This window comes from Fusarium coffeatum (assembly GCF_003316985.1).
Source record: "Fusarium coffeatum strain FIESC_28 chromosome Unknown BRIP53273_contig_179, whole genome shotgun sequence".
Classification (NCBI taxonomy): domain Eukaryota; kingdom Fungi; phylum Ascomycota; class Sordariomycetes; order Hypocreales; family Nectriaceae; genus Fusarium; species Fusarium coffeatum.
The window spans coordinates 64,741-87,086 of NW_022157972.1; the positions used below are offsets into that span (position 1 = coordinate 64,741).

At 48.3% G+C, this 22,346-nt stretch overlaps 10 protein-coding genes across 10 annotated transcripts; 5 read left to right on the plus strand and 5 right to left on the minus strand.

The window, feature by feature from the left end:
- Nucleotides 1–600: 600 nt before the first annotated feature.
- FIESC28_07946 (uncharacterized protein) lies at nucleotides 601–2,026 on the plus strand (the record flags this gene model as incomplete). The annotated part of the gene is made up of 2 exons (XM_031162086.1): nucleotides 601–1,209; nucleotides 1,256–2,026. 2 exons carry the CDS (start codon nucleotides 601–603, stop codon nucleotides 2,024–2,026), a joined length of 1,380 nt encoding a protein of 459 aa, XP_031013830.1.
- Nucleotides 2,027–2,680: 654 nt separating this feature from the next.
- On the plus strand, nucleotides 2,681–3,891 carry FIESC28_07947 (uncharacterized protein; the record flags this gene model as incomplete). Its single annotated transcript, XM_031162087.1, has 4 exons — nucleotides 2,681–2,796; nucleotides 2,848–2,872; nucleotides 2,929–3,160; nucleotides 3,215–3,891. The coding sequence occupies 4 exons, from the start codon at nucleotides 2,681–2,683 to the stop codon at nucleotides 3,889–3,891; spliced, it is 1,050 nt and encodes a 349-aa protein (XP_031013831.1).
- A 431-nt stretch (nucleotides 3,892–4,322) lies between these two features.
- On the minus strand, nucleotides 4,323–5,027 carry FIESC28_07948 (uncharacterized protein; the record flags this gene model as incomplete). Its single annotated transcript, XM_031162088.1, has 1 exon — nucleotides 4,323–5,027. The coding sequence occupies one exon, from the start codon at nucleotides 5,025–5,027 to the stop codon at nucleotides 4,323–4,325; it is 705 nt and encodes a 234-aa protein (XP_031013832.1).
- Nucleotides 5,028–6,358: 1,331 nt separating this feature from the next.
- Nucleotides 6,359–7,959, plus strand: FIESC28_07949 (uncharacterized protein; the record flags this gene model as incomplete). The annotated part of the gene is made up of 5 exons (XM_031162089.1): nucleotides 6,359–6,472; nucleotides 6,536–6,673; nucleotides 6,722–7,085; nucleotides 7,133–7,743; nucleotides 7,792–7,959. 5 exons carry the CDS (start codon nucleotides 6,359–6,361, stop codon nucleotides 7,957–7,959), a joined length of 1,395 nt encoding a protein of 464 aa, XP_031013833.1.
- Nucleotides 7,960–8,012: 53 nt separating this feature from the next.
- FIESC28_07950 (uncharacterized protein) lies at nucleotides 8,013–9,209 on the minus strand (the record flags this gene model as incomplete). Its single annotated transcript, XM_031162090.1, has 1 exon — nucleotides 8,013–9,209. The coding sequence occupies one exon, from the start codon at nucleotides 9,207–9,209 to the stop codon at nucleotides 8,013–8,015; it is 1,197 nt and encodes a 398-aa protein (XP_031013834.1).
- Nucleotides 9,210–9,416: 207 nt separating this feature from the next.
- FIESC28_07951 (uncharacterized protein) lies at nucleotides 9,417–11,254 on the plus strand (the record flags this gene model as incomplete). The annotated part of the gene is made up of 3 exons (XM_031162091.1): nucleotides 9,417–9,532; nucleotides 10,087–10,133; nucleotides 10,221–11,254. 3 exons carry the CDS (start codon nucleotides 9,417–9,419, stop codon nucleotides 11,252–11,254), a joined length of 1,197 nt encoding a protein of 398 aa, XP_031013835.1.
- Nucleotides 11,255–11,593: 339 nt separating this feature from the next.
- Nucleotides 11,594–13,023, minus strand: FIESC28_07952 (uncharacterized protein; the record flags this gene model as incomplete). The annotated part of the gene is made up of 4 exons (XM_031162092.1): nucleotides 11,594–11,891; nucleotides 11,947–12,632; nucleotides 12,680–12,847; nucleotides 12,910–13,023. The coding sequence occupies 4 exons, from the start codon at nucleotides 13,021–13,023 to the stop codon at nucleotides 11,594–11,596; spliced, it is 1,266 nt and encodes a 421-aa protein (XP_031013836.1).
- Nucleotides 13,024–14,619: 1,596 nt separating this feature from the next.
- On the minus strand, nucleotides 14,620–15,293 carry FIESC28_07953 (uncharacterized protein; the record flags this gene model as incomplete). Its single annotated transcript, XM_031162093.1, has 5 exons — nucleotides 14,620–14,728; nucleotides 14,783–14,831; nucleotides 14,881–14,953; nucleotides 15,047–15,174; nucleotides 15,254–15,293. The coding sequence occupies 5 exons, from the start codon at nucleotides 15,291–15,293 to the stop codon at nucleotides 14,620–14,622; spliced, it is 399 nt and encodes a 132-aa protein (XP_031013837.1).
- Nucleotides 15,294–15,661: 368 nt separating this feature from the next.
- FIESC28_07954 (uncharacterized protein) lies at nucleotides 15,662–16,279 on the plus strand (the record flags this gene model as incomplete). The annotated part of the gene is made up of 4 exons (XM_031162094.1): nucleotides 15,662–15,730; nucleotides 15,795–15,866; nucleotides 15,942–16,022; nucleotides 16,070–16,279. 4 exons carry the CDS (start codon nucleotides 15,662–15,664, stop codon nucleotides 16,277–16,279), a joined length of 432 nt encoding a protein of 143 aa, XP_031013838.1.
- Nucleotides 16,280–16,990: 711 nt separating this feature from the next.
- FIESC28_07955 (uncharacterized protein) lies at nucleotides 16,991–18,532 on the minus strand (the record flags this gene model as incomplete). The annotated part of the gene is made up of 1 exon (XM_031162095.1): nucleotides 16,991–18,532. The coding sequence occupies one exon, from the start codon at nucleotides 18,530–18,532 to the stop codon at nucleotides 16,991–16,993; it is 1,542 nt and encodes a 513-aa protein (XP_031013839.1).
- Between the last annotated feature and the right edge of the window lie 3,814 nt (nucleotides 18,533–22,346).

Here is a 22,346-nt window from a genome sequence, read left to right on the forward strand (position 1 = left end):
TTAGCTGCCGTTGCGTACGTTACCATTTGATCTATACACTTTCCCATATCGAGAAGATCGACTTTCTCTTTCTCCCTCAAGGGAAAGATCAGCGTTTTGACTGGAATGCGGAGCCAGGGGGATCAGTACCAAACCGGGCACATGGAGCCCAATCGGGACATATGAAGAGTAGTACTGCTTAACTAGTCACTAGTCATGATGATGTTTCTTTGATCTAACTTAGTCTTGAACTTTTACAACATCGCAATGGGAGAGTGCACCGAATGGAAAAGTAGAGAGCCGAGTGACAGTCGTGATATCATTGCGCAAACACCTTGTAGCAAATTCAAAGCTTCACTGCCACAAAATCATCCCAAAGTCAGGCAAGAGGCTCCGTTATGTTGATGTAGTAAAGCAAGTCATGGATCTACAAGCACCAACCACAGGCTCCCGATCTTGTACATGGTCATAGTAGTCACTGTCATCTAGGACCGCAGTTCTTTGGGAGCATATAGAGGAACCAGCCATATAACCAGATCCATCTTCACGAAACCATTGCAATCAGAAGTCACTAGTGCTTTTGTTCGTCGTTCAAACCACCATACAGACTGCTCGCCAAGCATGGCCCAAGTGATGCCCCCAAAACCTCTCTCAAGCCTTGTTCCTCTAAGAGAGAAGAGGCTCTCGTTACCTTCACCTCTCGACTCCTCATGGAGCCGTCTGGATAACAGCTTTGCCTTTTACCCTGATACTCCTCCTCTCAGCTCCTCATCCTCAGAGTCTGACACTGCCATCGATCGAACACTGGGCCACTTCACTCAAGTGACCCAGCAAGACGAGCCGATTGTTGCAGTAATTGGCGTTGGCTATGTCGGCAAACATCTCGTCAGTTCATTCTCCTCGAGATACCAAGTCATTGGCTTCGATGTTTCTACAAAGAGGATTCAGGATCTCACTGGCGAGTACAAAGACAACACCAATGTGCAGTTCTCTCGAGATTCACAGGATCTTCGAAGGGCAACACACTTCTTGATCTCTGTACCAACGCTTCTACGGCCTGATAAGACGATTGATTCTTCTTATCTTCGCGAGGCGTTGAAGACTGTGGGTGAAGTGGCTCGCTCTGGGTCTACGGTGGTCATTGAGAGCTCTGTAGCTGTGGGTATGACCCGTCAACTTCTCGGTCCTCTTGCTGCGAGCCGCAGATTCTTTGCTGGAATGTCTCCTGAGGTATGCAATCAACTATTCTAGAGTATCCTAGTACTAACATCTATAGCGAGTCGACCCCGGGCGCGTCAAACCTCCTGTTAAGTCTATTCCAAAAGTCATTTCAGGCTTGGATGATATCACCCCCGGATCCCTCGACGCCATCGCCCGAGTCTACTCTACTATATTCAACACAATCGTCCCTGTGTCGAAGCCAGAAGTGGCCGAGATGATGAAGCTCTACGAGAACTGCCAAAGGATGGTTTGCATCGCTTATGCTAATGAAATGGCTGATGCGTGTATCCCACATGGCATCGATCCATATGAAGTCTGCGACGCTGCCTCGACGAAGCCATTTGGCTATATGCCATATACTCCTAGTGTTGGTGTAGGCGGGCATTGCATTCCTGTCAACCCGTTCTACCTCCTTTCCAATAGCCACTTTCCTCTGTTGGAGTGCGCTACAATGGCGATGCAGTCTCGGCCCTCCCGACTAGCTCAGAGAGTACTGAAGACGCTGCGCCAAAAGGCCGTGAATAGAACACCTCGAGTACTGGTAGTGGGTGTAGGCTTCAAGGCTGGTCAGTCACAGATAGATAATTCGCCAGGTGCTGAGTTGGTCAAAGCCTTAGCTGTTTCGCGGGAAGTAGATGTCTGTTGGGCGGATTCTCTTGTCAAACAGGAGGCATTTCCACAGATTCATCGACTGCCTACCGAGGACTGGTGTAGGGATGTTTTGGAAACATTTGATACTATCGTTGTCGCCTCAAGGCAGCCAGGTTTGCAGTTAGACATACTCGATGAGCTTGAAGGTGTTGAGGTTGAGAGATGGTGCCAATGAGGAACACTTGGTGATAAGTAATGGCGGGTAGTCTGGAGAGACAGTGTATGACGATCAGGGCACTTCTAATGGGCAGCTAGTAATTCAATAAAGTCGAGTTGTTACGAAGTCTTTCAATGATGTGAGTTGTCATAAGATCGGCGCAGTAGGTAGCAAATAGATGACTTGGTGGAGAATAATGAGCTGAAGCTGGAAACTGGCACGAAAATACAAACTTCGCGAATGAAGCATATTAAGAAAGTTCAAGTGCTCAAGATAATCATATATTCATGGTTTTATTAGGTCAGTGGCAATTGAATTCACGGTGAGTCTTTCCTAATGCCGATTTCCGAGGTCCAAGCAACTCACTTGCCAATGACCAGCATGTATCCGTATCTGCATGCAGCATCCTGGTATAAAAGCACCTGCTTCCTCAGCTTCAGCTTGGCCTCACCTTGGCCCTGCATCGCATCGCATCGCATCATTCGACTGTACCTGCCCAACCACCTTGGATATCATTACTGACTTGCGATAGTGAGGAGTCATTGGGGCTGAGTCTCTGTACAACCTGAGACCTGCATTTATACCTAAAATACTCGATTTTGCTCTCCTTAATATCCTGTATTCCTGTCATTGTTTCTCAGTATTTCTCATTGTTCCATCATCGCATCCAATATGTCATCTGAATACATGAACGCCGTGTACTATCCCTCGTGGCGCTGCTACAAAGAGCGCCCTCCATCATGCTTGGATACCTCCCACATCACACACATCTTCTATGCCTTTGTCGGGTAAGTTTCTACACTCGAGCTACATCCTGGTACTGATACTGACTATTGTAGCGTCAATGAGGACGGCACATTGCGAGTGAGTGACATCGAAATGGTTCCCAGAAACACCATCCGCTAACTTCGACCTTCCAGGCCCTTGACGATTGGGCTGACAATGAAAAAATGGTCGATGGCGAAAAAGGCTGCCTCGCAGCGATCGCCAAACTCAAGAGTGAACACCCGCATATCAAGACACTTGTTTCCATCGGTGGCGGCTCCAGCAGCAAAGAGTTCCCTGCCCTCGCAGCGAGCGAAGAAGCCAGACAAACTTTTGCATGCCAAATCAGTGAATTTTGCGAAACCCATCAATTTGATGGTGTTGACAGTGAGTAGAAATTGACATTAACGGCATACCGTAACAAAGCTGACCATATTGTAGTTGACTGGGAGCATCCTCAGACCCCCGAAGCAGGACACGATTATCTTCTCTTCCTCCAGGCTATCCGAGGGACCATGCCAGCTTCTCAGTACCTGCTAACGAGTGCCCTTCCAACGGGAGAGTACTGTCTCAAGCATCTCAATCTACCAGAAGTGGCCGAGTTGCTTGATTTTCTCAATCTCATGGGATATGACTTCACAGGAGGATGGACAGATGTTTGCGGGCATCATGCACAACTTCTACCTCCGAATGGGGACCTGAACGAGGTGTACCCGACGCTCCGTAAGTCTTGTCAGCGCGGTATCGAGTATTTGATTGCAAATGGCTTTCCTCGTCACAAGATTGTACTGGGTATCCCGGTATACGCCAGATACTTCGGCCAGGCACATGCACCAGGTCATCCTTTTGAAGGTGCAGGTGAGATCGATTACTGTGATTTGCCGGATGATTGGGTGGCGGATGCAGAGGTCGATCAAGACGTTGCGGCGGCCTCTTTTGTTGACACTGAAGGAGACAAGGGCTTTGTGTCGTTTGATGTTCCCAGCACAGTTGCCATCAAGGCAGGATATGCTAAAGCCCTGGGTCTGGGTGGGCTATTCTACTGGACAGGAGCTGGTGATCGCAAGGACCATGAGAGTTTGGTCACTGCAGGATGGATGGGACTCAATTCAGACTAACTCCAGCCTTGGGCGCGCTTTCAATCCTAAGCTATCATTTTAACTATCACTTGGTCTTCTAAACCGGGCACGTGTCTGTACAAACTTTTTCCTAAAGCTTAGGCTATCATAATAAAGTAGCCTAAGTCCTGGTCTAAGACAGCATAAAGTGACCAGACTATTTTGTCTCTTATGCTTTAGAGGGTAATACTTCTGATGCTATGAGGCTCGATGAGAATGGTCAAGTTGGTTCAACACTTGTTGTTTTTATTTTTTTACTTACTGTACTTAACTACTACTACACTGAACAATAGTTCCATCCAAAATTCAGGGCACTCACTGACTGTTACCGCCATCTAATCCACATCTTCGTAGCAAAACCAATATTGACTGTCGCCATCATCTAGAACAAGAACTGCTGGGGAGATCAGCTGCATGTTTTCAGGGGTATACTAACCTTGCCCAAGAGTCATTGGATTGACAATGGGCTCCGTGACTTCAGCCTTCGATTCTTCTAGCGGGCCGTCGTCCATGGAGTATCGTCGTTGAGCAGCCAAGCGATCCTGAAGGAACTTCTCACCTGAGTTTTCTCCGTGCTGCTGGATAACTTGAGCGAAGACATCATCAAGGCCACTCATATGGACATCCATGTTCAGGTCATCGGTCACCTCAGAGGTGCTCTCCTCAACCAACTCCTCATCGCTCGGCAGATTTAGATACATACCCACATCCATTGTATCGATATCCTCTCGGTCAGTCTGCTGGTCAACCGCGTCCATAAAAGGTGGTGCGTCTTTACCAGCATCAGAGACTTGGTTAGGAACCTGAGTCGGAGAGCTTGTCGGCGGGGTGGCAGGGGTTTGCTGGACCTGCTGGAGGAGGGCAGGTGGTTCTGGAATGCGGAAATCCCGTGAATTAATGGGAACTGAGGCATATATCGTCTGTTCCTGCTGAACTAGAGAGTCATCTTTTCGTCGAAGGCTATACTCGATAGTGAGAGGCTGCATTTCTGAATCAGGATCCTGCAGATGGATGTGAGCCAGTACAACTTTGTGTGGTCTAGGGAAATCAGAGGCTGGCACGTTTTTATCTGCCGGTGCAGCCAGAGTCAGCTCGTAGTCACCCACACCTGGTGATGGTCGATTTTGACTAGTCATAGCTAGGGTCTTCCGATGAAAACCAGTTGGGTTACTCATATCTCTTGGAGGTTGTAAGTGCGCCTCTTGCTTTGTGCGTCAGAACTGGTGTGACTTTCCTCAGGACAAAGCAACCTAGTTCCTGCTTCTGATAGTAAGTCATGTTCTGATGAATCGAGCTCATCTGAAAAACCACGATGCAATACCCTCAATCACATTCTGGTATCGTGGTGTGGCAGCATCATCAAGTGTTGACGCGTAGATCTCCCAACATCTTGGAGGCTGTGAAGAAGATCATCGCGGTTCCTCGCTGCAGAACGTTTCACTTGAACAAAATGAGACAAGATTAGCAGTTCAAGACCTGATTTCCACCCATCCATGTTGAGGATCAAGGCTGGTATTCTTTGTCCTCCAATCATATGTACTGTGAAAGAGGTGTGGCGTCAATCGCACAGCCATCAGTATACGTCATTACAGTGACGCCACAGCAGCCGGCATGTCACTGAAATGACTGAATGGCAGAGGCCTCTCTTCATGGTCCCTGCCAAGTTTACGATTGACGCCCAAGATCTGGTATAAAGTTGATCGCCAACCCCTCCGACACTTTATTTTCATTACAAACAAGCTTCTTTCAACTACACCTCATCAATCGTCAGCCCTACAAAGGTAGATATTTCTTCTTGGCAAGCATCCGTATCGAAACATTACATGAGCTAACAGTATTTATTCAGATCACTCACACCCAAGAGATCACATATCCTTCACCTCAAAGAACAAAACAAAAAACCGACATCATGGGTCTTTTCTGGTCAAAGGGAGTTGGTGGCCGTCACTTCGGCACTAGTGTCCATGTCGACAAGAATGGCGTCCGACGAGGTCCCTGGCGATTCTCCCTCGGAAAGTTTAGCTGCTTCCGTCACTAAACAGCTAAATAGCTGGAGCGGCTTGGCATTCACAACACAGCCTTTCACACCTTCCTAAGAGGAAAGAGACAAGTCTCGATGGCTTGACACGATGATATGACAGGAATGGGGTTTGCGGAGTTTGGTAATTGATAAGGGACAAAAGACCGGCAATTAATTCTCTCTATTGATTCAACTTGATTCGTTTTCATATTTGCTTGGAAGCTACGATGACGTGATGGTATCTTAATGTTTTGATGTTTCGATGATTGGTACAGGGTAGCCAAAGTGGGGCTGGATTGGGCCCACATGCCGTTATAATAGGCAGGCACGCGTTCACGGAAGCATCATTGGCCTGACAAGTCAAAGTTAAAATGAGTTGAATTCTTACAACCGAGGCCAAGCTATCATGATAAAACCTTTATGAAAAACTCCATTCAATAAAGCGTAATGGCGCTTCTCAGCTTCACATTGAGTGAGGAGGGCGTTGCTGCATTTCGTGATGCCCTCATTTGCTTGAACAAGTTCAGTGACGACGTCTCGCTCGAGGCACGCAAGGATTCAGTAAGATCAACCAATCATTTTGAAGAGCCTCATTTGAGCCAGCAACTTACAAATTCTTGATAGTTCGTTTTGACCACTCTGAATACTTCCAAATCCGCTTATGCGAGTGTCAAATTTGCTACGACCAAGTTCTTCTCGCGGTACCACTATCAGGGGAGTCGTCAATTCCATGACCGTTTCCACTGTACTCTCTACATCCGCGTGAGTCTCTTCACCCTCTGTCGATCATGCATTATTAAATAGTTTTAGGCTTTGGTCTCTTTGTTTCGCAGCCGCACAGCGTCCGATACACAGAGAGATGTTGAAAAGCAGACGCTCATCGACAGATGCGACGTCGCCATCGAGGACGGAGAAGGAATCGAAAGTCGGTTTATCGCACGTCTCATTTTCCGTAACGGGTTGACATCAACACATCGCCTCCCCTTTGAAGTTGCCGTTCCTGTTCATGCCAAGTTCAACAAACAGGATGCTCCTCATCATTGGAAAATCTCTTCACGAACATTACGGCAGCTGATGGACCACTTTGGCCCGGGTATCGAATTCCTTGACATCAACACCGATGGCGACCACGTCAACTTTACGTGTTTCAGCGAAAAGACTGTGAGCGAGGATGGTGCGTATCGCCCGGACAGACGAATCTTGTTATACTGACACCGTTAGCGGTCCTCAAGAAACCACTACAGACATCAATCGCCGTCGAGGCCGAGGAGTTTGACGACATCGATGTTGAAGACAAGCTTCACATTGTAATCTCTGTCAAGGACTTCCGCGCCATAATTCAGCATGCCGGAATCACAGGCAACGACGTCTCAGCTCGCTACTCAGTTCCTACGCAGCCCATCCAACTCTCCTATACCGGCGATGCCATATCATGCGAGTTTCTCGTTATGACTGTTGGTGAGCGTGGAACCAATCCTGCTCAGAAGACCAAGAAAGGTCGCAAGAACGCACCCCAGAGTACGGGGCCACGCTTGGAAGCTACTACACGGAGGCCTAGCATGCCGCCGTCTGAACCACAGCAACCTCTGCTACCACCCCCTCCTCCATCCTTCCCTCCACCTAACTCGACACCACAGATGAGCGCTGCTAGAGCCAGTGCCTCGCGTGTGGGGATATTCGACCTCCGCCCGTCTCAAAAACCGGCACCGCCCGCTACCAACCAATCTGAGAGCTTGTTCGTGGAAGACGAAGGCTGGGAGCCCATCAACTACGATGATGAGGAGCTCATGGACGATAATGCCAAGCTAGGATGGGATCATAGTATCAACCCTGTAAGTTGCACTACTTTCTCCGATTTCGCCAAATACTAACTTGGAAAGGATGCTTCTGCAATGGATATGAGCCGCTTTGCTGAAAACCCTGCACCTGCTGATTTCGAAGCCGAAGCTGAACAACCGCATCCACAGCCTACGGATGCAGAATCAACATATCTCGAGCCGACTCAGAAACTGGCGGATGTCGAGAACCTCGCTCTTTTCCCAGACTAATCATGCGACATCAAAATTTGGAAGGTGAGGAGTGCTATTTAAGGCGAACGGGTTCAATCTGCTGTGATGAATACCCAACTGGTGGCACATCCTGCCCCGACGTGTCCTATCTTAGAGCCCGGAGGAATAAATTTGGACGAAGCAATGATATTCCATCGTCCCTTGACGTCGTTGTTCTCAACTTGAGGTCCACAATTGCCGTGCTCGCCCCAACCCCATGATAGTACATTGCCTGTAGTTGAAAGAGCAACGACATGCTCACTGCCAACTGCAATCTTGGCCAACTCCGGTAGATTCGGGGGAGGAAGTTGTCCGTGATCGTCTCGACCCCAGGCCTGAAGAGAACCATCCTTTGCTAAGATGAAGATGTTTCCCCAACTAGCCCTTACATCTTTCCACTCAGGACATATCTCGGGTGCATCTGATTGAATTTTCCATTTGTCTGAACCCAGAACCTTGAGGTTTCCACTTTGTGGGTCGCCGAATAGACAGGTGAATTCTCTACCACAGACAGCCCGTGCGACCTTGAAATCGAGACCCTCAATCTTTCTGGGAGCGTGAAGAACTTGACCCGGTTCACCAGCTTGAGATTTTCTCGCATTACCCCAGCCATAGGCTTCTCCATTATTGAGAACTGCGACAACATGTCCCATGCAGGCGGCCAAGTCGACAACTTCCGTGCCTGGAGGAGGAAAATCTCGGGTTCGTGTTGCTGATGGTGTCCTAACGATGAGTTCGCCCAGACCAAGCTCGCCTTTCAAGCCTGCACCAAAACTAAAGACCTGTGTGTTCTTGCCATCTGCATCCTTGGCTACAATGATAGAAGCTTCCCATGTCGCTGTGATCAGGGCGATCTCGCCAACTGGAGGCTCTCCATTCTTGGTAAGCTGGATTTCTCGGAAAACAGCAACATCAGGACCAGATGTCAAACCGCAAGCTCCAGGCGTAGGGTCACCACTCCAGTAGAGCTGACCAGCTTTCGTAAGTAGTAGCGTATGGTTTCCACCAGCTGCGACTTGCACAATTGGGGAGGCTGGCTGGTCGGGATGGAAAAGGACCTGCTTTGGCACGGAAACATCCTCTTTATGGCCAATGCCGAGTTGACCAGAGCCGTTTGAGCCTAAAGCGAATACGACCTCCATATTTTCGAGAAGCGAAATTGTGAACAAGAAGTCCTCGTAGGCAAAGCTTCTCTCGTCCTGAGGTTCTGTGCTTCTGCTTGCAGTGGATAGCTTCATAGACCCACCCATCGCTATATCGCGGTCTCGATGGCTTACGTAAGGCTCATCAAATCTCCACCATAAAGAAGGTCGCGAACTTTTTTTTCTTCTCTTCTTTTCCTTCACTCTCAACCACACTCTTTTGAGCTTTCAGCACAAAGCTACAAACAAAAGACGCTCGCTTGAGAGGATGTGATTCTTGTTTTCTGTTATTGCTATCATCGCGCAGCAGATAATATGGCTTCACACACGCAAGTCGTCCCCGAGGGGATGGAGAACTTCGTCGTCGGACTGATTGGAATGGGCGACATGGGCAAGATGTACGCCGAAAGGCTGTCTGCCGCTGGCTGGAGGTAAGTCTAGGATCCATTGCGATTCATGCTTCCAGCCCCAGCTATCTCTTCTCAAACGGTAAGCACAACTCTCCTCACCTATCACTTCCCTCCCCTCTTTCATGATGACTAGAGCGCATTTGGCTCGAGCATTGTTCAGGGACGCCCGGTGTCCGTTATGGCCATCGGAATCGGACCTGTGCTCTCAATGATGTAAACGCTTGCTACCTTAACATACAACTGTCTGAATTTTCACCCATACCTCAATTTTGTTAGCACTACTTGTTTTGACACAACAGCTAACATGAACAAGAACAGATCCTATACAATCCTACTCGTGACTGCAACCCAACCCGCATGCCGAGTGGCTAACGGCGGACTACTTTAGAATTTTGGCCTGCGATCGAGAAGAGAACCAGGAGAGCCTTCAGAAAGAATATGCTGGAAATGTATGGCTTACTGATTCCTGTCTTTCTCTGCCTCGCGCCAGTCGCTGAAGCTTTCGAATAGAAAAATATAGAAATTTGCCGAAATGGACACTTCGTATCCCGCGCAAGCGACTACATCATCTACAGCGTGGAAGCCGCCGTCATTGACCGTGTGATTGCTCAGTATGGACCATGTATGCGCCCTCTTTTCTCGTGCACCGTGAATTGTAGCCCAAAAGGGCCATAGACCAAACATTGTAACTGATCTTGTTATGTTTCAGCTACGAAACTGGGTGCCATTGTCGGAGGCCAAACCTCGTGCAAATCTCCTGAGATCGCCGCTTTCGAGGCCCACCTTCCTTCCGATGTCGATATTATCTCTTGTCACTCGCTACATGGACCAAACGTCGACCCGTACAATCAACCTCTCGTCCTCATTCAGCACCGCGCTCCAGACTCGGCTCTCCGAAAGGTCGAGGCCGTTCTCAGCTGTCTCCGGTCCAAGTTTGTTCATCTCACAGCCCGTGAGCATGACCGTATCACCGCGGACACACAGGCTGTTACACATGCCGCTTTTCTATCTATGGGCAAGGCATGGCACGCCAACAAGCAGTTTCCTTGGGAGCTGAGTCGCTACGTTGGCGGTATCGAGAATGTCAAGGTCAATCTCATGCTGCGCATCTACAGCCAGAAATGGCATGTGTACGCAGGTCTTGCCATCCTGAACCCTGAAGCTAGGGAGCAGATTTCCCAGTATGCCCGAAGCGTCACAGATCTGTACAAGCTCATGCTTGAGGGCAACCGGGAGGGCTTCAGGGAGCGAGTTTACCGTGCGCGCGACAAGGTGTTTGGCCCGTCAACATCATGGGATACACGACCTCTCCTCGAGCCGTCCATTCTGTCGTCCTTCTCTCTTGGCACACCAACAGACGAGCCTCGCCCCAATAATCATCTCTCCATCCTTGCCATGGTCGACTGCTGGGCTGCATTGAACATCGCACCCTACGATCATATGCTCTGCAGTACCCCTCTGTTTCGTCTGCGCCTTGGTGTAACCGAGTATCTGTTCCGAAACGAGGACGTGCTGGAAGCCGCGATTGAGACTGCAATCGATGATAAGACTTACCGCAGTGACGATCTCGAGTTTACTTTTGCAGCGCGAGCCTGGGCTGAATGTGTAAACCTAGGACACTTTGAGACGTGGGAGAAGCGGTTTGTGAGTACCCAGGAATTCTTCGAGCCACGATTCGAGGAGGCGAAGGTGGTTGGCAATCAAATGATGAAGAAAATTTTGGAGAATTCTAAGGATAATTAGTTCGACAGCCGTCAGGCCGCCAAGAGCATAAGAGACTAAATAATTCAGTTACCTCATGCTAGCTTTAGCTAGCACTTGGGCTACTTTATTTCTGTAACACAAGCCTCAGAGGTCATTTCTTCTGCAGTGTTAATAACGAACAGTAAGGGCTTCTTTTACTCAAGTGCTATTCCTAACAGATAAATATGCGTCTCCAAGACTCTAAACAATGTCTAAACCGACGAATGGGATCTCCCAGTTTGACAACCTCCACACTGTCAAGTTCTATCCCACAATTGGAGTAGCTTCCCAAGTAGAACCACTCTAACAAGGTTCAAACGTGCTACTTCTCATACAAAGTTATACTTGAGTCACCACGTCAGGGACTCCGGTCTCGATGCTCTCCTCAGTCATGGCCACTCCGTTGTCTACCGCCAGCGGTATGGATGAACATTCTACCAATGAGTTTTCATTATCGCTCCCCTGCGAGTCGGTGGTCTGTGAGCGGCTACGAGGAGAGGGGGCTCCCGCCTCGGTGTTCCCTCGACTCAAGAGAAGTCGCCAGGGATATCCTTCGGGCGGTGGAAAGTAGGAAGCACTGAACAAAAGCTGATCGGCCAATCGACGTCTGGTAGATCGTGAACCAGGGGTAGTCGGACTGTGCCATCTCAGTCAACAAGGAGCGTCTATCGAGTTCAACGCACATGACTTACCGAGGGATACGCGTTGCCCGTAGACCTTGTCGTGATGATTGTTCCTGAACTTGATCTTCGGGAGCTCTGGCCATGTTCCCGTTATCAAATGCAGCCAACCATGGCCAAGGGCTTTCTAAAAAGTCGGGAGGGTTCGAAGCTACGACTTCTTGATCGTCATGTTGAGCAACGTCGACTGAGGCTTGTTCCTTCTCATGCAGACTTTGCCCAGTGGTCGGAATTTGCTTCACGATGGGCAACTTTCGGACTTGTCGCTGTGGTGCAAAGACTGTCCTTTTAAGCACATTTCGAAGATCCTGATTCTTGTGATGGCGGCCAAGCATACGCGCGATTTGTTCTTCGAGCATTTCCATCATTTGGCGATTGTTTGCTTTTGGACGATGCTCATTGATGCACTCAATGACATCTTTCTTGATGACTGGTCTCCCTCCCAATGCTTCGAATCCGGAACCAGCTGCGGCTGTTGGGGGGATCTCTCCATTAGCAACTGCATCGAGGCTCAAAAATGCCCGGTCGACGCATACAGGACGACATCTTGGGCAAACTCTGTACTGGCAATTCTTCTTATCGTCACGTTTCCACTGTTCAGTATATGCGTCGTCATTCATATGAGCTCCAAACCCAGGAGCCGGATTACCAATCAGGGCGCTTCTCTTAAACTCTTCCCGCGCGATGACATTCTTCAACTATAATGCAGGATAAGCTTATGTCAAGTTTAGGAGAAATGGCTTACCTGTTCGCGTTGTCTCAGGATGGTCGCAATCTGATCTGGTCGGTAACAGGCCATCTGCTCAGGAGTGAGTTCGCTGAGAAAGCTCAGTTTGTCCCGCCGAGCTTCTGCGCTTCCTTTTCTTGCACCCATACTCTTTCGAAAGTCATAGTCCAAGAAATCGGTGCATGGCTATTATCGAGTTAGCTATTGTACCGACGTCAAGTGATGCTTTAAGGTAGTAAGCATCTTACCATCTTCTCCTCGATTATCTGGTCAAGATCCTGGGTACACTGATATAACCATCCAAACTGGCCAGGTTCCTGACATGAGAAACATGTCGCATCCGTATCATAGACCCGGGTCATGGTTAGGTGCGTACATTGCGGCTTGAAGACTGTTGCCCGCGGTCGGGAAAGTCGTAGCGGAAACGGCATCGCGGGTTGAGAGTTCGAATCAGTAATAGAATATATCCCAGCGACTCGATACGAGCAAACTGGTTAGTGGGTAGACAGAATGGCTTTGGGTGAGGGTCGAGCATGAGCCGCGATCGAAAGTGACAGTAAGCGATGAATTGTATTGAGTTACTTCATGATGAAGGAAGATCGTTTTCGGGCAACGAAGCATGAAAAAATAGCCAGGTGTGTAGATGAAAGAAACCGAAGACTGGTTTGACTTGCAAGAAGTTTGGTATTCTATGATAACCAGCTGCAAGAGCAAGAGTGCACGCAGGTGCAATGCAGGTGGCAGTGGCAATGGCAGTGGCAGTTGCCTCTATGCCGACCTACAAACCCGCACAAGCAGTATACCTCCCCTCCCGTCAGGGTGTCAGAAGAATTGGCTGTCGAGAGAATAAGAGATGAAATATCCTAGTTGTCTTACGTCGTCTTAGATGAGCACTTAGGCCACTTTATTTTGGTTCTCGAAACCATAGGACAATTCTTCAGTCACCCACCTGCCTGAGTCGACCTAATAGACATAGTGATTAGATCATTTCCTCTACCTTAGTAATTTGCAACATGATGATAAGAGACACCGGTTAAGCTTACCTGACTCCAGTCAAGAAGAGTGTTGAGTTGCTGTGCTAGCGTACAAGTTGATATTGAAACCATGAAATTTTTAGAGCCATAAAATTTTGATATGGCTCTGAATGCTGATTGACTTAGGTGCTCTCTCACCTCTACTAGCCACAGGCCAGAAGCTCTTTGACTTTCGAGTGATACTAAGACTGATCAACATCCTTTCGTAGTATTCAATACTCATCAAATGCCAATGGTATTCTATCAGACCAATACTAATCCCCTCAGGTAGGTAACAGGTGAATTGTCGTCCAAGACTTAGGCTACCATAATAAAGTAACGTAAGTGCTAGTCTAAGCTACCTACCTAGCATACATAGAGTGACTCAATCATTTCCTCTCTTATACCTTCAGGGGTCAGTTCTTTTGATATCCTGAGGCCCTTTAACTGACCACATGCGTAAGAAGACCTCGCCTTTTGTGGGTAAACCTCTGCAGCCAAAGTATAGCTAACTGCCAGGCCTCTGTTTGCCACCAAGCATAACTCACGTAGTTTGCAGATGGCCAATGGAGATAGACGGACGTGTCAGAACAAGGGTTGATATCTACGAGCGATTTGAGCACCAGTTTGGACTTCAAATAGCATTGCGGATGTTTAGATGGGGCCCTCAAAAGGGGTTTTGTTTATTTTTCATGGCCTTGCCTATAATGCAAGACTTTCACTTAAACCCCCTAGCGCCCTCATCGGTTTGGAGTAGAAACACACTTGTCATGCCCTTCTTGACTCCCAGAGATTTGCTGTTTAAGCGGTTGATGCCAGTTTCTTTGTCGTTCAACGGCGCGTTTTATTCTCTAGCATGCAAACTTATATGCTAGAACCGCAATAACGCAAATCCCTTTCCGATGCATAACCGTAAAGCAGCCCAATAACCGATCCATGTCCTTTTTAAACCTCGGTGGTAACCTTAGCCTTGGGGTTGGTGACCTTGACTCCCAATTGCTTGGCACGGGCAATGATTTCAACTCGCTTGCGGGAAGAGACGTTGTGAGCGATCCTGGAGTGTTTTGTTAGCAGAAATTCGTCGTCTACATGAGTAGAGAAGGCGTACTCAGCCGCGTGCGTCCTGTTGTGCATGAGCAAAAGCTCTACATCGCCGGCTGCTTCGTGTTAGAGAACGAATCGTCACTTAGGGGAGAACGGTCATACTGTTGCTGACGAGGAAAGCCTTGTGGCCGGAGGGCATCATGTAGCGGGTCTTCTTGTTGGAGCCATAGCCGATCTGGAGTAATAACGTATCAGCACAAAGTTCCAGGACATCCCACCCATGAGAATGTTGATGATTCCACGTGGGCCTCGCAGAGTTTCAACGTACAGAGGGCATAGCAATGGTACCACGGAATCGACGGCGAACGCGACTGTCGATACCCTTGGGCTTGCGCCATGTGCCCTTGTCAAGGCGCATGAAGCGGTCGGCCTGATGCCGAGAGAAGTGCTTCGTGCCTGTATGCAACATATCAATATCGTGATTCCATCTTCCACAGCACAAAGTGCTTCTCGATCTCGGATTCGGTGGACATACGCTTCTTGACGATAGGAACGTGCTTCTTGGCGGAAACCATCTTGAATCAACAATGTCAGTATTCGCGATCGATTGTCGATGATAATGAGCGAGGTTCTGCTGACCTTGACGGTGGGCTGCGGTTCGTCGGGTTAGTATGAAGTTTTGACGATTTTTTTCCGTGCAGTTGGAACGAAGATACCAAACTGGGCCGCACTTGCCTTGTGGTGTGGGACTGTGCCCTAAAACCTATTTGGGCTCCACTTTTCCCACAGACGTCAAAGCCTATCAAAAATCAGCAGCTGCCCCCACCTACCACCTGCCCTAGCCAGTCCAGAACTTTGCAAAATCTCAACTCACATTAACACCCTCAACACGGCGACTGCTCCATACCCTCCGGCTTCACGAAAGGACACGACAATCGCAAAGATGAGCTCTCCTCAGCAAGTCCAAACTTTTGGGAAAAAGAAGACTGCGACCGCCGTTGCCCACTGCAAGGTTCGCCAATCCCGCGTCGAGACGACCTACGAGAATGAATATATGAGGCTAACTGAACTCCCAGGCCGGCCGTGGTCTCATCAAGGTCAATGGACGCCCTCTCCAGCTTGTCCAGCCTGAGATTCTCCGCTTCAAGGTATGTTTTTGTGCTTTTCTAGAGAGATTTGCGAAATTTCGGGTCTCCATCTCAACACATGCTAACATGATATAGGTCTACGAGCCTCTCCTCGTTGTTGGCCTTGACAAGTTCGCCAATGTTGATATCCGTGTGAGAGTCCAGGGGGGTGGACATGTTGGTATTTTTCTCCCTTAAAAGGTGCTTATATTGACCTTTTGCAGGTTTCCCAGGTCTACGCTATCCGACAAGCCATCGCCAAGGGTCTGATCGCCTACTACCAGAAGTTCGTCGATGAGCACTCCAAGAACCTCCTGAAGCAGGCTCTCGTCCAGTTCGATCGAACCCTCCTCGTTGCCGACAACCGCCGCTGCGAGCCCAAGAAGTTCGGTGGTAAGGGTGCTCGCTCTCGTTTCCAGAAGTCTTACCGTTAAACGGTTCAAGATGTTTGTCGGAATGGGGCACAAAAGCGTCGAGTCGGAGCGATGTTGCAGTGGAGGATACAACGGGCAGTGCGAAAAGGGGACCGGAGTCACAATTTCCCTGGTTTGGGATTGGTTTACCCATTTACATTTGCATGGCTCTTGCTTTTGGCGGATTGTAAAGGATCTGGCAGGCAAATGAAATCTTTCAAGTTAACGATACAGTTCACGCTGCGATGAATTGTGATGTCAATGAATCGTCTTCTGGCTGGGCTCGCTCCGAGACAATTACTTCCCACTACCTTGCATGTGACGTCTACAGCGACTGAATGTATGAGTTTGGCCTCTGGCATGGAATTCTGTACAGAATTCGATATGGTTGAAACAGCAATCGATAAGAATGATGGTGCCGTCAATGGTATCATCCACTATTACTGTCACGTTCTCTACAAGTCATAATACCAGTATACAATATCAAGTGCAATATTATTTGTAATACTAACGAAACCGCCAACTCCCAGCTCTCCTATTTCAAATCTCTGGACCGTTCGCAGGGCCACATCTCCATTAAGCCAGGCATTTCTGTAAAACGATTAGATCCTGAACGCGGCCAACTATAGCCTGACCATGTTCCCGTGCTTGCCTGAACCCTCTAACGGTGGCTTTCCCAGCTATTCGTCCCCAGCGTCTCGAAGCACGAACCGTTCTCGCAGCAAGACATCCTTAATCATTCCACGAGATCAAATCACGTTGTCTCCCAGATTCATCCAGATCAACAATCTCTGGTGCCCACTCGCCACGTTCATCTTCAGCTGCCATGTCGGCATCTTCTAGCTCAACCTCCTCACCATCCTCCATCATGACATTACCACGGCGCAAGTAATCTCCTCGTAGATCCCAATCCAGCGTGCCTGTTGCAACAGCCTCGAGGCCCGCAAACGCTGTGGCGACGCTGAGCTGCTCAGGTGTGGCTTGGCTTCCCAGACCTTGCATGAGTTCCTCGAGGCGGCGTTTGTAGACAGTAAGAGCGAGTCGCAAATCCCGGGTTTGTGACTCAGCAGAATCCAGGATCGAACCTTCAAGCCAAGAAGCGCTGTATGTGAGTTGAGCCGTCAGAGTACGAATGAAAGCGGCAGCGAGGGACGGCCGGCGGGCAGGAAGAAGGTGAGCCCGGAGGAATATCTTGAGGAGCATGTGCCACCACTGCTGGATGCATGAATCGTTGCCAAGGTGCACACCCACAACGAAGGAGAACTGGAATTCGCCAACCAGATCTTCGGATGTAAGGTCGTTGTCAGATGCGTCGACCAATGATAGTATGTAGGGAGTTGCGTCTGTGGCCTCAAGGGTCCGTTCAGCGCCAGTGTTGTCTGTCGAGTATGTCTTTGTCCGCTGACTGAAGGCGAAATTGAGCTCACGCGACTTGAGCATAGGATTTGAGAGCGAGTTATCGAGTTCCATCTCAGCAGCCATGAGTACTGATCCCTTGACGCGATCGCCCGTGTGTACCGTCCAGTTGTCGTAATTCTGTCCAGTCACTCGGTTGAGAAGACTCTCACTGACCTTACCAGTCAGCTGCTCCCACATATTGAAATTCCTTTCCGAAGCAGCTTGAGCCAGATCACCACTGGTTGCATTGACTGCAGTTGGGTCTTGATAAGGGACTAGTTTGGAGTGAATGGTCTCGAGGTTGTCAGCTTGGATGCGTGCCTCAGCACGGGCAGAGTCGCCGAGAACCTCATTAAACCGATCCCATTGCATGACATGAACGGTGTTGGCGTTGTTTGCGACAACCCAGAAGCCGCAGCGGGCGGAAAGGCCTCCGGGATGGGCAACCCAGAAGAAGTGAGCTCCTGGAGGTATATCCCTGATGCCGCCAAAGTGCTTGGCTGTGAATGATATAGAGTCATATCCAACGGTAAAGACCTCAGGCAAGTCAAGGATAAGAACCACATCGCCACCTCCTAAGTTGTGTGTCAAAGGGTCCCATGTCGGACTGTGGAGAGATTTGGAAGAGTCATGCTGTGACGTTTTATATGCAGAACTGGAGTGGCTCTCATCTTGTGTTGAGGGAGGATCGAGGGGTGGTGGGCCGTCATCGTCGTCGTCTTCCTCCTCATGGGTCTCATTAACTTGATGAACGTGGAGAGTTCCTAGAGGATGAGATCCTAGAACTGGTACCGACATTGCAGAGCCACCTCCAAAAGATGCGCCCGACTCTGATTTTGTCAGGCCTTTGGGACGAGATGGGAGCTCTCCGTCCATGTTGATAAGCTGACGCAAAAATAGATGACGATTTAGAAATAGAGTGAAGGCTGGTAGTGGTAAGAGTGCTCCCTTTTCACCTAGAATGACTCTGAATATCTGTCAAGGCCAGTGGTGTTATTTTGAGATGAAGATATGAGAATGAGATGTCTTGTTGAGAGTTTGATGTCGCTTGTTACACTGCAACTGGTTGAATGGTGGGGTAGCAAAAAAAGTCAGGCAGGCACGACAGAATGGATGCCAGTGAATGCTATGAAAGCAACAAAACACACCCAATCATGGACACAAGCAAAGCCTCTGATAATATCAGCACTAAGTTATTATAATGTATTGGTTTGAACTTGTTCTAAATTGACAATGTTTTATCGTGCCTTTCGGCACTTTTTCTCTGGCGCTTGGAGCACCACCACACGTCATCAACAGAAGGGCATAGAAAAGCGCCAAATGACGTTCTGAGACAGAGAGATCAAGGAAACAATTCCAGTGAATGCAACATCGTCGATTTGTATCATTAATATATCTCTCGGGTCTAATAGGAGTAAGCAAATCTTAAGCACCGGCAGATCACGATATACCGAGATAACGTGACTTGGTCATTGATAACCAGTTTGCCTATGCCAGTGTCTGTATCAGCTTTGTACTTTTCAGTTGACTCATTCGTTTATCGAAATAGTTGAAGTTAACTCTATCTCTCGTAAATAATGATCGAAGTAACAAAAATGCACACTCCTCCGAGTCTCGGAATCATGGATATTCTTAACTTCGGCAGCTCCTATACGCTGCGTATTCGGTCTCTGGTCGGCAGGATATGTAGATTAGGTTATTGCCCATGCAAAACAACAATTGTAATCCTGGCTGCATATTGGCGGTTTCGAATTGCGTATATACAAGCCTCAATCGGTACAGTACTATGTTTGGCCGTTGTGTGTCAACGGTCAAAGTTGCTCATTGCTCCAATAAGGTACTGGACCTACATATGATTTACAACGAAAGGCTACCGGCAAATCTGCCTCCACGAACTTCTATCAGTTGTTTTCCCTAGTATTCTTCACCTGCCTGAGCGTGCTGTTCCCAGACGTTGACTCTCAGTACGGCCATGACAAACTCAGACTCACTCTCCTAAACCCGAAATCTAACTCGAGTCTTCATAGCTTCTATCACAATGACCAGAAGCGACCGCTTACTTTCGCTTCCAATAAAGAACTGAATTTTCAGTCTTACACGCACTATGTTATCTTATACTTGTTTCTCTTCGTGTAAGGCTGCCAGGCTGTGACTGCAAGTAGGTATCTGAGATGGTCAGTGTTAGGACCCAACAGTCCGTGGTCGGAGGATCTCTTGCTGCAGCGCCAAACAAAGATGGTTACTGAATCTCTTCTTCTATGTTTGGTTTCAACACCAGGTGTTAACAGTGCTCGTGTGTTGACGGCTCTCGCCAAGGCATTGGCGAGCTGTGCCGTTAGGATGCATCTTCAGCGAGGGCCATCTAGGCTTCTACTCCAAAACTTGTACATATATCAACAGAAGTTGACTTGGTATTCTGGACATATATCTTGTTGTAATTAGATCAGATTGATATGCGATAAGGGCCTAAACTTAGATGAGTCTTTGTAGGCTTGTACAACTTTATGATGAGTTTACGATATAGGGACCGGGTGACTAAGAGGCCCCAGCGCTCATTTAATATGCCACAAAGGGTTCTGAAGTAAAGCCAAAAGAAACATTCGCAAGGGGCGGGGCATTCTTATCCCGAATTGAGGATCTGACGACATTTTGCATTGTAAAGTTTCCCTTGACGAACCATGCTTCGCGTCAGACTTCGTCTGTAAATCGCCGCCGTGGGCGAACTCGGTAAGCGAGATTCATAGAGCGGTCGAGTACATGCTGGCCTTTGCAGTGCTCGCTTCACTTAATCCATGATTCATTCCCGACCACGTCAAGCATTGACTTCCATGTAATGGATTGCAAGCTCCACGCAGAACAATACGTGGACCAAAGCATATGTAGTAGACTATTGTTGCACAATTCGTATCTACCTGTCAAACAATTGTGTACCCCAAAGTCAGCTCATGTTTGTGACACTACACCCCTATATACTGCTGTCATACACCAAGCACAGAGACAATCCGCTCAAAGACTTGACTTGTCTTTGTATCACATCAATTTCTATCCGGACTTTGTGGTCTTTCACACCCGTCTCAGTCAGAAAGTTGGTACGCCTTGGGCGAATTACAGGCTGTATCCCAGACCCGACAGAGAGGTTCATAAAAGCCATAACCGTTCAAGGTACCAAGGTTACTGTTCAAGTACCAGCTATGAGGGGTGTAGACAGTGTATATACAACACAAAATAGAACCAGGTAAGAAAGAGTTTCTTCACCAGAGTTTTTGGGAGTACAAGTACAGAAACACCTTTGAATAAAACTAGGTAGCAGATGGCGTATGTCTTGTCTTGTCTTGTATGTCTTGTGTCTCGTGTTACCTTTTCCTTGCTTTATGTAGTAGATGTTAGTTTCGTTGGACTACCATGTTTTAATAGAGAAGCGGCTAAATTCTCCTAGCGCCGCAAGGTCACCCCCTTGTTCACTCGCAACGGCGTCAGTCACACACACACTTATCATCTTTCGCTCGCTCGCTCGTCTGCACGCTACGCACGTTTTCCTTCGCCTTGCTACGTTGAGCTGAGCCTTGGTAGTTGGACTTAGACGTTAGTTGGTTCGCTTTTCTGCCCACCCTTCCCCCTAGTTGCGTTTTTTTTGTTTCTCTCGCGAGGCTCAAGCTACTACTAGTTCTAGTTCCTAGTATTTTCTACTGTAACGTCTCATTCAAAGAAACGACTAAGCAAGGGGGGCGTGTACAGCTAATCTGCATGCAATGCAATACAAGCGCGGCATGTTTATATCGTAAGGCTGTGCGGATAATGTATGTAAGCAAGCACTGACGATATGATATTACTCGAGATACGGGCGGGTTGTTTATTTTTCGCATCTTCAGATCAAGTAGATATTCATTTGAGTTGCCATGTCTTTATACTGCCTGCCGAGTTGATCAACTTTACATGCCCTTGTCTATATCACAGATAAGTCTATCATATAAACAAACAGATTTATCCACGGGTATATGCGCATGCACGTCCAACAACAACGCTGTAGAATACCACCTACTACATTTCCATCGCTTCTCATGACTCCTCACCCCTATCTTTCTCACCATCCCAGTTGCAGATCACTTTCTAAGTTCTCGTCTACTGTGTTGCCATCCATGATGGATCGGTCCGCACCGCACCGCACCGCATGGCATATAGTAGTATGGCATCGCATAGCATAGCATCGCATATAACATCACCAACTCGCATAACGCACACACCACTCACCCGTCATCGTTCGGCAATCTTATAGATCGATCTCTACCTCCTCCTCTTCCTCTCTCACTACATCGCCCCCTCCACTTGGCGTTGCTTGGAAAGACCAAACAACACAAAGAGAAAAAAGATCAGACCACTTCTCATTTCATTCCCCTTGCTAAGCTAAGGTGCACTATACATGTACGTCAGGCCTCTTCTGTGGCCTTGTGTTACGCGACCTTTCCTTTCTTTACCCTCTGCCTTGTCCATCACCACCATCACCTATCTACCATCCTTGCTTTTTGGGTCCTTTTGTTATTCACACCCTTGACTGCCTACCTTGCCTTGCCTTGCCTTGCCTAGGTGCAGTACTGTACAGTACTATAGTTCTCATCGGCTTAGCGTTTGTAACACAGCAACACAACCACCCCGTCGGTTTACTGCAATGCGCAACACAACCCTACCTGCGGCA